Source organism: Parasteatoda tepidariorum, chromosome X2 (assembly GCF_043381705.1).
Source record: "Parasteatoda tepidariorum isolate YZ-2023 chromosome X2, CAS_Ptep_4.0, whole genome shotgun sequence".
Classification (NCBI taxonomy): Eukaryota; Metazoa; Arthropoda; class Arachnida; order Araneae; family Theridiidae; genus Parasteatoda; species Parasteatoda tepidariorum.
This window is the reverse complement of record NC_092215.1, coordinates 59,631,288-59,644,841: the sequence shown is the minus strand read 5'-3', so window position 1 is coordinate 59,644,841 and position 13,554 is coordinate 59,631,288. Positions and strand designations below refer to the sequence as shown.

Here is a 13,554-nt window from a genome sequence, read left to right as displayed (position 1 = left end):
TGGACATTTAGCTGCATATATATATATATATATATATAGAGAGAGAGAGAGAGAGAGAGAGAGGTGGAAAATTGCGAAAATCAACCCAAAAAGTTCTTGAGCTTTTTAACATTCTTTTGGTTAAATTATTTTGATATAAATTTTAATATAAACTTAGTTTTTATATGTAACTCAATAAGCTTTTCAATTTGCGACTACAGCTTAACCCTTGAGGGTAAAAAATCTGAATTCGTCTTTATAAAGTTATGTTTAGAAGAAGTATACTTCTGCGTCTTATTTCGTAACTTCAAATATTTGCTGCAACTCATTAATTGGCATGTTTAAAGTTTAAACTCAAACAATTGAATTTTAGTAAGTAAAAATTCAGTCAAATTATATTCATGTTTGTTACATAAGGGTAGAATGAAAAACAAATTGTCAACTACCATCAACTACTAAAATCTTGTGACTGAATTGTTCTAATCTTCCACCCAAATAGGCCAAAAATTATGAAAATTAGACTAAAAATTCTTAAAATTAAAAATTTTGAAAAAAGAAAAAGGAAACAGAATTTGTTGATACGATAGCGCTTAAAAGTTACTATTCCTAAACAATATTAAATATTCAAGATTTTCGAATTATAAGTTGATATTTATTGCCACCTTAAGGGCTCCGAATTCTAGATATTAGGCATACATTATTTTTAAAGAATGTATATTTCTCTTACTTCATTTTATGCTATCAAAATACAACCATTAATATCCAAAATTCGATGTTAAGAAGATTCCTTTAAAGAATCATTTTTAAATTTGTCAACAAAATATAAGTTTGTTTGTTTTTTTAATTTGAAGAATTTTTTGACTAATTTTTATAACTTATGAACCGTTGAGGTAGCTAAAGTTATCAATTCAGAGTTAGTTTTATTTACTTCTTACGATGTTCACATAATAGCAAAATTTTAGATAGTTTTTCATCCCGCTTAGATGAGCATGACAAAAAATATTTATGAATAATAAAATGTGTTATACTTGATGATTCAAAAACTTCATTTGTTTAAAAATTATAAAAATGGTAATTAAATGCTAAAAAAATCATAAAAATGGTAATAATTTGCGTCGAGTACTCAAAATAGAAACCTATTATCCAGAATTTCCTGATGTGAATGATGAAATAAAAGTGATTTGAAACAAAAAGGTTACCAACAAAAATGTGGAAAATAAGGGTGAAAAACAAACCGCGGTAGTGGAGAATGAAAAAAAATTAAAAAAAAAAAAAAAATACTGGAAAAACCGAAATGGTTAAGAGGGTCAAATAAGGGCAAAATGCATTTTTGATTGCTATGAAGAGGTCCCGAGAAACTCGTGTTGTTGACAGGGGAATCGACATTCATATGAATGGAATAATATTCCAGGATATCAAGATAAGGATGTAATAGGATGGAAAGAATTTTGGCATCAAATTTATTACCTTTAAATTTTAATGCAACGGAATGATATGTTGAGAATTAATGTGTTGTTTATTGTTTCAGGTTTCCAGATATTCCAAAAGTGAATGGTAGCAAAAGAGAGGTATCAAATATGCCTCACATTATTATTGAAGCCTCACAGGAAAATCCTACATCCCCTGCACCTTATTTCACATCGGAAGGCCCATCCATTTCTCCTACTGTTGCTGACGGCATTCCTGAAGAGGATGCTGAAAATGAAGATGACGATGATGGTCGAGATGGTGAAGATGAAGAAGAATTTGAAGAACATGTTACCCATTCCATTGTTCCTAGACGCCTAACAATTTCATCAGACTTAAATGTTTATTCAAATGATGGTATTGTCTCGCCTCAAACCAAACTTCCAATGGTGGCTGTTGTTTTAGCCGAGTCCAATTCACCCCGTTTTTTCCATCAGCAAGTCCGCAGGACATCTATAAAATCTCCTAGATCATCAGGATTTGGTTCAAGCTCATCGTTGACTGAAGGGAGTGGGAAAATAATTGATCCTGAAATGAGTGAAATGTATAAAGTGACTTCGGTGACTTCCTCTTTGAAAAAAAAGGCAAGACTAAAAGGGCGTTTGCCACTACGACCTCATGGACATTTAGCTGCTCGAGCCTTGCCATCAGACGCCGAACGTCAAAAGAGACGATTGGCAAAAGCTCGCGAACGCAGAGCTACCCTCATTTTAGGTTTAATTATGGCAGCTTTCATCTTGGCCTGGTTGCCATTTTTTGTGCTATACGTTCTGGAGGCTTTATGTCGAGACTGTGCTATTGCACCTACAGGTTTTGCAACTGCATTCTGGTTGGGTTATTGCAACTCTGCTTTAAACCCAATAATATACACTATATTCAACAGAGACTTTCGCAGAGCTTTCAAAAAAATTCTTTTAAAATAACGTGAAAATATCTTGTGGTGTGTTACACTGTTTCATTGAAACTATTCTGCACTTCTTCAATACGTTGTCTTCCACGTAATTGCTGCTATACAAAGTGCCTGCTCACGTCCTTTTTATAATAACATATGTCTGTCATAGTACAAAATTCAGGCCTCCCACAATATTTCATTTTACCAATGCCATTTAATTTTGAAATTTCATGAAAGAATTTTTTAGAAATGATGATATTTGAATCCTTCAAAAATTTTAATTTCTTTCTAAAGAGCCTCGATTATCTGAACCAGTCTCATCTGAATAATAAGGTTAAACGAAATGAAATTCTACTCAAGCACGTGGTTTTTCTTTTCCTTCCTTAATTTTATTAATATCATGCTTTAAGTCAACTATACATGATTCCTTCTGAATGAAAAGTATACTTTGGATTTCGTGACTGCATAAAATTGGTAAATTTAAGTGAACTGCATAGTTAGTTGGTTTGGTCAGTGAGTGAAGATTGCTAATTTGATATTGCCAAAGAAATTTTAAATTTATAATCGTTATTTTATTTTTACTAGAGTAGTTTAGATTGAGCATTACGGCCTCCCCTTCTGTTAAAAGCAAATTTTTTATGATAACTGAAACTTTTTATGATATCTTTTAATGATGTATAAAAATATTGCAATGTAGTGCGAAAGGAATAGGGAATGAGTGAAACTTTATGCACGGCAATATTTCAAGTTAATTTTTTTAAAAAAAAAACATCCAAGGAGTCTAGCAAGGTTTTAAAGAAAAATTTAAGGAAGTAGCGTATTACATTTTTGCTTTGTTTTTAATTCAACTAAAATACACGGGGGCCAGAGTTTTAGACAATCTGGTGATCGAGATATTTGCAAACCTCTCTTTATATTTATTTGACAAAAAACATTTACTAAGTGAATATAGCAGTTCAATTTAAAACGACTCACGAATATCAGAGTTTATCGATGCTACCTCTATAATCCGAACATTTTCCGAAGAATGGGAACGGAAGTTAGGTCCGCTGTTTCATATAACCGAGTGCCTACTGTTTTCCAAAAATAACCAGTCTTTCAAGAATAGATCTTCAAGCGGTCAGGAAAAAAATTTATATTCACATAAAAAAAAATTTGCAGAAATTATGACAAATTGAAAAAACTGCTATTTAAAAAGAATTCTATTTTTTAGGCTTACTAACAAATTTTGTAGTGATACAAATGACATCATTTCAGTTCTTCAAACTTATATCTATGAATGATTTCAAGGCAATTACATGTTGTGGGAATACTGAAAAATCCTTTTTCAAGGAGTGTCATGACATTTAATTTTCATTATTTAAAATGCCCTACAAGTTTTAATATAGAAGAAAATAGTACTTTTTAAAATATGTCGTTTCTCCAGAATGTTAAGGAGAATATTGAACCTTAATATCGTTAAAAATTAATGCAATCTTAATATGTTGGTTCATTTAATCATATTGTATTTTTCAAACTTGATTACACACAATACTTTGGTTCAGTTTTGATGGTGCATTTAATACTTTATTAAGGTTGAGCAAATTTCTCTCATATTATGGTTCAAAGTAACGATATAACAGTTAACATTGAATTGATATTTTTCAAGAGTGCGTAACCCTGTTATTAAAAGTGGGTTCATCATTGATAACACTTATGTAATTTGCACGTTTAAGAAATTATTTCATTCCAACCATTATAATATTATATAATTTTTTTAAATTAATCCCCTTACACTACTATTTCTTTATTACCTTGATTTTTATTTGTAAAAAAAATTTAAGGACTTTGTTTACTGAATATAAGAGACTACAAAAAGGTGTGTGATAAAATTGGTTGAGAATTTTCAGCCAATTATTTAATTCAAAATTGATCAGAGTGTTGACATCCTATTCAACATGCACTAACATGAAACGTCCCAAGTTTAGATTTATTCTATTTTTTAAAAGTCCAATCGACTCGTTACGTTACGTTAGAATGAATGACATCACTTCCATCATATCAATTAAAATTAACATTTCTTCCTCTTCTTGGGCACGACAGCCTATGAGAGGCCAAGGCCGTCCCAATAAGTTTTTGCCATCTTGATCAAATTGACAGTTATTAACACATTTTTAGGACTCAAAATTCCTCCTAACTTAACAGAAATTATTTTTTGGCATAAGCACTTTTTAAAGATTCTGTTCTTTTAAATATTATTAAAAGCAACACGTATCTGGCATTTGCTTTTTCAAATAATTTTTCTCTTAGTCAATAACAAAAGCTTTTTTTTTCGTTACAAATATTTTAGTAAATGCATATTAGTGATAATATTCTTTCCTGGTATCTCAATTTCAGATTGTGGCTTATTTTTTGACATTTTTTTTTAACTTCTTGAAACAGATTTTCGCTACTTCAAGAAGAATGCTAAATTTGTTTAAAAATTTATTCGTATTTGGCAAATATTTTAGTAAATGTAAATGGGAGAATACTTAATTCTTGGGAAATAATTTACTTTTAGAATTTTACTGTTTTTGACATTTTGCTTCACGGGCTAAAAAGCTACAGATTTGTTGACTTTTCAAATAGTTTGTCACCTTATCAAGCAGACAAAAGAGCCACGTTTGTTTAATTATTTATATATTCAAATAATGATTTAGGAAATACAATCGTGAGAATAATTTTTATTTAGGGATTCTCGCATCATTTCAAAGTTAAATAATTTTTTGTCACTTAGGATTGCGTCCTACAAATTTACAGACTTCTTGAAATTTTCAAATAATTTCTTACCTTATCATATAGAAAATTCGTTGAATTAAGTATTAGCTTATTTATTCGCATTCATCAAATATTTTAGTAAATGCAGTTTTGAGAACACTTTTCTTTCCTTGAATATCATTCAATAATAAATTTTGACATTTTGCATTGCGCCCTAAAAATGCATGGATTTTTCGACTTTTTAGAATAATTTTTCTCCATGTCAAGAAGAAAGAGCTGAGTTTGCTTAGTTGTTTATTAGTTTATTTAAAAATTAAACTAATATTTTAGTAAATACAATTTGAGACTACTATTTTCCTGAAATATCACTTAATTTAAGATTTAGATTGTTTTTCGGAACTTTGCGTCCCATAAAATTTGAGGAAATTTTGAAATTTTCAGATAAATTTTTGCCATGTAAAAAAAAGAAGTGCTTATTTTACAATTGTAAGGAAGAAAAGTTTATCATAAAGAAAATTCGTTGAATTAAATACTAGTTTATTTATTCGCATTCATCAAATATTTTAGAAAATGCAATTTTGAGAACACTTTTTTTTCTTTGAATACTACAGAATTTCTTTGAATATTACAGAATTTCTTTGAATATTTTCAGAAATTTTGAAATTCAATTTATTTATTCAATTTATTCAACTTAATTACAGATTAATTTTTGCCACGTAAAAAAAAGAAATGCTATTTTTACAATGTAAAGAAGAGAAGTGCTTAAGTAACTTTGTTTTAAAATTTTGGCGAGATGGGCATTACAAAAGGAAATAACTTATTAATTCAGGAAAATCTTGAGCATTAAAAGATATAACGAAATAATTTAAACTTAATGTTTCAATTATTTCGTTATATCTTAAACTTAACTGTTATAAACTAAAGTAGCAGTCAACGAAGTAATTTTTTCACCTATTTTTTTTTCAGTATCAATTATTTTTTTTATTAATTATTTTTTTATATCAATTAATTTTTTATTTTAAATTGAATATTTTGCAACTTTATTGATGCACATTTTAATTATCTTTGATTATGAGTGCATATAAGAAAAAAGGAATGGCAATAAACTTAAAAAGCATTCTAAGAAAATAAATACCTTATTTTTTCAGAAAAATAATATGTGGCGTTATAATTATTCACGAGTAAGCCTCTCATGACTTTATGGAAGCAACTCCTGATTAATTTAGAATTGAATTAAAGATAATTTCAATTGTGATGCAAATTTTAATTGTACTTAACAATGGAGGCACACTTTTACGTAACGTAAAAGTGTGCGTATTACGTAAACAAACCTTACGTAAACAAACCTTAATTATATTTGGTAACAAACCTTAATTATATTTGGTTACATTCTTAATTACGTAAACAAACCTTAATTATATTTGGTTACATTCTTAAATCTCAATTATGATCAGTTAAGGATGCAAATCTTATTTTCTTTTACTTATGTATGTAAATCTTAACTGCCTTAAATTATGCATTAAAATCTGAATTATCTTTAATATTGGATGCAAACTTAATTATATTCAACTATGTATACAAATCTAAATTTTCTTATATATTGATGCAAATTTTAAGTATAATTTATTACCGATAAAAATCTTAAATATCTATAATCAATAGTGCGAATCTAAAGTACCTTTAATTATGGGTACAAATATTAATTATATTTGAATATTAATATAAATCTTAATTATAATAAATGCAAGTTCTAATTGCATTTATTATGGATGTAAATTTTAAATATATTTAATAAAATATGTAAATCTTAATCACATTTATTATGGATGTAAATTTTACAAACATGACAATTACGGTTGCATACAGCAGGGAACAAAAGTTTTAAGTCAATATTCTTTCTGTTCTAATGTTTTCTGTAAGCAAAATTTCTAACTGATGTAAATTAGTAATTTGTGGCTTTAGTCATTCTACATGAGGGCAGCAAAGAATGGACTTATTATTTTTAATATAACAAACACGAAACAAAAATTTGAAAAAATCAAAATCAAAAGTTTTGAGACGATTCAGTTTTTCTAAATTTTTATTTTTTTTTATTTTATAACCGTCGTTGAACTGCCGACCCAATTTTTGAATTTATGACGACTAATGTTCAACTCCGTAGCCTTGCAATTTTGAACCCAATCCAGATGACAAGACAAGGGAACTCCTGGATGAAGTATTGAGAGAAATCTATTTCGATGGAACTAACCCTAATTTGCGAAACATGGAGAGAAAAATCATGAAAACCTCCCACGGTTAGCCCGACGACAAGGGGACTCTTACCCATGATCCGTCTTCCACTGAGGATATTTTACGTCCGTACTGTTGTCGGTGCGAGCCCGGTGCGGAATTCGTCTCAACCAGCCATCGTTGGGATTCAAACCCAATTCACCTCATTAGAAGACGAAAGCTCTATCTCCTGAGCCATCACGCCTCCCTAAACTTTATTGAAATTAATCCTCCTAAAATAAGAAAATACAGAAATTTTTTTAATTCTTCATCGCCCTTCCTTCCTTTTGCTTTGATGACTGCGGCAAATCGTTTTGGCATGGAATTAAAGATGCCTTCTAAAGTGGACTCCGCCCATTCAACGCCCTTTTCGCCCATTCCGGGGTGACGGAAGATCCTGAAAAAGTGCCTTTGAAGAACACTTCCTCCCCTCGACTTTTCTTCTGCTGAATTCCCAAAGGTGTTCATATATATATATATATATATATATATATATATCTTTTTTATCCTAAATATTTTGTTCTATTGGACTTGTTAATGAANAGGAAATTTCTTCAAATTTAAAGTCTTCAAAATAATCAAAAATTTTTTTGTATACTTATTTAGTTAAATTTATTATTATCTTACACACAGCAGTGTAGTTTATTGACATTTGCTCAAGAAAAAAATAAAATAGAAATTCACCAAATCTTGAATGCCAGCAAAATGAAATATTAGCTTAGAAGTTTAAAAAACAGTGATTTTAAGCTAATAGTAAGTAACTCAACTTAAGCTTTATGTTAGATGGGCCATAAATTGCTTAAATTAATTCTTTTTAGCCACTCTAGAAGGAATCAAAAATGTTTTTGTTGCTGATATGTACGGAATAAAATTTTGCATAATAATCAATCATTAAATAAATAAATAACTTTGATTACATTCAAGCATATTACAGTCATACATAAACATGTTATTAGGTAAATATTTGTTTCCCCTCTTTACAGTAAACTGCTTAAAATAATTTCTGTTAACCCGTCAATGTCCAGGCATTCATAAGCCAGGAATATGACAGCCAGGATAATGACAAATTTGCCCTTTTATAGCATTTAATTTCACTTTAATTTAACATTTTGGCCTAAGACGTTTACATTCCGCAGAAAGCAACGGGATTTCTAGAAATAACTCAGATAAATCTATTTAGTTTATGTTATTAAGGATTTCAAGAAGACAGGAAAATGACAACATAAAAACCTACTCACCTTGAAAAAATTTTTGAAATAGATTTTGAACCAGAAAGTTGGTTCTTTATTCATGCAACAAGATATGTTCAGATAGTATGGTATATAATCAATCTATTAACATAAGATATTGATTGCTGGAGCTATCTATTTTGGTTATAAATCACGGAATAAAAGTAGTCAGGAAAATGAGAGATTTTCATGTGGCAAACAAATTATTGACAGAAAAAATTGTTTTAAATAAAGTTTTTGTAAATAATACCCTCTGCGTATATTCTAAAAATGTTTACAACGGTTGAGATTATAAAAATTTGATATTTAAAAATTTATGTGAAGTTTAGAAGCTAGTAATTATTGGGTATATTGCTTGTGACATACCAGAAACATGACATTTTGAAATTCAATTACATTTTATAAATATACAAAACAGTCGATGCTAGTACAAGGTCATTTTGAAATGCTAACAGCAATACTATTTATTAAAATTTAAAAGAAAAAGTTCTTTTAGTAGTATAGTATTAGATCTTGGAGCAAGTGACTAAAATGTCATATTTCGTGAAAATCACCCATATATGTTCCGATTTTGAGTCTGCAGAAGCGCCTGTTCTGTATATATATATATATATATATATATATATATATATATATCAACAGAACAGGCGCTTCTGCAGACTCAAAATCGGAACATATATGGGTGATTTTCACGAAATATGACATTTTAGTCACTTGCTCCAAGATCTAATACTATACTACTAAAAGAACTTTTTCTTTTAAATTTTAATAAATAGTATTGCTGTTAGCATTTCAAAATGACCTTGTACTAGCATCGACTGTTTTGTATATTTATAAAATGTAATTGAATTTCAAAATGTCATGTTTCTGGTATGTCACAAGCAATATACCCAATAATTACTAGCTTCTAAACTTCACATAAATTTTTAAATATCAAATTTTTATAATCTCAACCGTTGTAAACATTTTTAGAATATACGCAGAGGGTATTATTTACAAAAACTTTATTTAAAACAATTTTTTCTGTCAATAATTTGTTTGCCACATGAAAATCTCTCATTTTCCTGACTACTTTTATTCCGTGATTTATAACCAAAATAGATAGCTCCAGCAATCAATATCTTATGTTAATAGATTGATTATATACCATACTATCTGAACATATCTTGTTGCATGAATAAAGAACCAACTTTCTGGTTCAAAATCTATTTCAAAAATTTTTTCAAGGTGAGTAGGTTTTTATGTTGTCATTTTCCTGTCTTCTTGAAATCCTTAATAACATAAACTAAATAGATTTATCTGAGTTATTTCTAGAAATCCCGTTGCTTTCTGCGGAATGTAAACGTCTTAGGCCAAAATGTTAAATTAAAGTGAAATTAAATGCTATAAAAGGGCAAATTTGTCATTATCCTGGCTGTCATATTCCTGGCTTATGAATGCCTGGACATTGACGGGTTAACAGAAATTATTTTAAGCAGTTTACTGTAAAGAGGGGAAACAAATATTTACCTAATAACATGTTTATGTATGACTGTAATATGCTTGAATGTAATCAAAGTTATTTATTTATTTAATGATTGATTATTATGCAAAATTTTATTCCGTACATATCAGCAACAAAAACATTTTTGATTCCTTCTAGAGTGGCTAAAAAGAATTAATTTAAGCAATTTATGGCCCATCTAACATAAAGCTTAAGTTGAGTTACTTACTATTAGCTTAAAATCACTGTTTTTTAAACTTCTAAGCTAATATTTCATTTTGCTGGCATTCAAGATTTGGTGAATTTCTATTTTATTTTTTTCTTGAGCAAATGTCAATAAACTACACTGCTGTGTGTAAGATAATAATAAATTTAACTAAATAAGTATACAAAAAAATTTTTGATTATTTTGAAGACTTTAAATTTGAAGAAATTTCCTGGTCCGAATTGTCATGTTTCCAAAGAATCACCCATATATCTAAGTTTGTGTGAGGAAATAAAAAAATTTTAATGAATTTTTTTTGCAAAATAATGCATTTCAATTCACTGAAACTACTAAACAAAGGAAATATATATAAAACGTATGTCATATTTTCAGGAAAATTAATACGAAATTGAGACGCAAAGAGAAAAACAAAAGAAGAACAATGAATAAAAATAATACTTTAAAAGAATAATAGCGTAATTTTTGTGCAATTAACTCAAAATTTCCGATATATTAGTTACATGAGTTTTAAAATAAATTTTATTGATTAAAATGTAATAACAAACAGATTTCTTAACTTCTTAGACAAATGTTTTCTTTCCCTTAATTAATGACTTTTTAAGTTCCGGATATGTCAAAATAAGTCCACATGTAATATGTGTCTTTCGTGCAGGATCCTGCAATGCACTTAAAATTATGCAATTAAAGCAATACATTTACATAAAATCTGTTTATAATAAATATTGTGAATTTTATCATCATCGCAATTTAATATTTATTCTCCAGGAAGAGCAAAAGAAAAATAATACTGTTAAAGACTTTGTACCTAAAATTCCTTATAAAATCTCCACTTTCGGACCACAATATAAACTTCAAAGTTATATTTTGAAAGAATTTTGAGTATAAAAGGTGTTTCGCATTGGCTGCCTTCAATATATATTCTTAGAATTCTTTTTAAATATAAAGTCAAAAAAGACACAGTTAATATTAAAATTCGTCTACAGTTAATATTTAAACTAGGAAAAACACAAAAATATCGAAATCTGACGAAACATTACTGAGAAAAGTGGGACATCAGTACCTGTTTGATTGCTAACGCAGAAAAATGTACAAAACATCGCCTGGTTTTATTAGGAGATTAAGCCAGTTTATCAACCCTCTCTAGTGCTCCTACAAATATCGATATCATTTTCTAGAGACTTTTTTCTTCTCTGGACTGTCAAAGAGAGAAAATGCTAAGTATGCAAATAAACTGATGGTTAATATTTATTCGATTTGTCAGCATTTTTTTTAAAACAATCGAAATATAAGGTCGTCATATAATCAGAATATGAGATTGAGATATTTTGGGTTCTGTATTCATTTTCACTTCTACCGATACAATTCTGCACTCAGCATTTTTCAAAAAGTATTACACATTTGACTGAATGTCAAATGTGTAATACTTAATAACGTCATTAAATTGGAAAAAAATTTTTAGAAATATCCAAATCGGTTTTCATTTGTTATAACTATAATAAGACAAAATTTTAAAGAAACCGAAAACTGATAAAAATATTTTAAATTACTCAAAATTCCAAACCGCTTAATGTTATTACTTTACATTTTTGGAAAATAAATTATCAATCATTATTTCTATTATATAAAAGTAATTTTTTTATTTTTTCAATATTATCTGAAAGGTGTGATCAAAAGCTTATAAAGTGAGAAAAATATCAAAACTTTTGCCTAAAATCGAGCAAAGAAACCTCATAGATAAGGATTCTGAAATTTCATATTAAGGGTGGTTAAACTCTGTATATTCTAAAAGTGAGTTTGATTTGATTTTACCTAAAATATCTCAAACTTTCTTTTATTTGAAATATGCTTATCTTCATATTTTCAAATTTGATAAAAATAAATATTGTTTGTTTGCAAATCAAATTTTGATTTTTTCTTCTTCCTTTGATTATGTCCAGTATAATAGTTGGTAACATGTCAGAAAAATTTTCACTACATTCAATGCAATAATAAATATTTTATGCAAACCATTAGGTTGCATAGATAATATATCCCACGTGTGAAATTTTAAAGATTTTTGTCTATATATTTGCCGATGTGATCTTTTATCAAAATAAATATTGTTTGTGTTTGTTCACCTTTTGAATATTGATTTTTTATTGTGTCCCTTGTAAAAGTTCTGCATAGTTGTCAACACCTATAATAAATATATAAAATAAATTTCACGAAACGAAAGATATTTTGTGCAAAACATTGAGTTGCATAAATAATATTTCACTTACAAGAAATTTCAAGGATATGTATCTTTATATTTGAATATGTGGTCATTTATTAAAATAATTTGTGCTTTGTGTTTGTTTGTAATTCAAATGTTGATTTCATTGTGTCTGGTGTAAAAGTTTTGCATAGTTGCCAACATGAAAGAAAAAACTCTAATAGGTTTTATGAAACAATAAATTATTATGCAAACCATTCGGTTGAATAGATAATATTTCACACTTCAAAAATTTTAGAGACTTTTATCTTTATATTATCAAATGTGATATTTTATTAAAATAAATTGTTGTTAACATTTGTTTTTAATTCGAATGTTAATTTTTCCCCTTTTTTTGTTGTGCCTGGTGTAAAAGTTTTGCAAATTTGATGAAACACACAAAAAAAGAGATTTCACGAAATAACTATTATTGCATGCAAATCATTGGGTTGTACATATGATATTTCTCACTTATTTTTTTTTACCTATTAAATAAAATAAAGGAAAATGAGATACAATAAATAAAATTACTAAGGAAAATAATTTTTTTCTATCCAATATTTTTTCTTTATGAATCACATTAAATGAACATGAATATAAACATTTTTAAGTTCATTGCTTTCATAAATTCAAAACTTTTTTAAAGTCAAAATATTTAATTGTTATTACATAGTTGTAATACATGTTTGAAAAGGAAAATCATGATTATCCAATATTAATAATCTTATTTTCTAGCAAAAAAAAATGCTATCAATAAAAAAAAGTTATGTTTTCAAAAAGAAAATCTCAATATTAAAATTTATTTTCAAAACATTTATAGGGATTTTTCCAATAACTTTTCAAATTTTAAGTAATTTTCTAAAATACAAGATTAGCATGATGCAACTGGAAAGGTTATAGATTACTTTCTATTAATCCAAATGCAATAAAATTTGAACTACAGATAATTTAAATGAACAATATGATCTTTGTATAAATAATCTCTGCCGATAGTTGGTACTATTACACAAATGATATTAAATTGCATGCTTTGAAAATGAG

General features: G+C 27.9%; 1 protein-coding gene across 1 annotated transcript in view; it reads left to right on the top strand.

Annotated features, from left to right (window-relative positions):
• The window catches only part of LOC107437247 (alpha-2C adrenergic receptor-like), a 76,067-nt gene extending 70,155 nt beyond the window's left edge, over positions 1 to 5,912 (top strand). The window contains exon 3 of the mRNA XM_071188108.1: positions 1,508 to 5,912. Within this exon, the coding sequence (XP_071044209.1) occupies positions 1,508 to 2,369 (862 nt within the window). The 3' untranslated portion in view covers positions 2,370 to 5,912. The remainder of the gene's footprint in view (positions 1 to 1,507) is intronic.
• Positions 5,913 to 13,554: the final 7,642 nt, after the last annotated feature.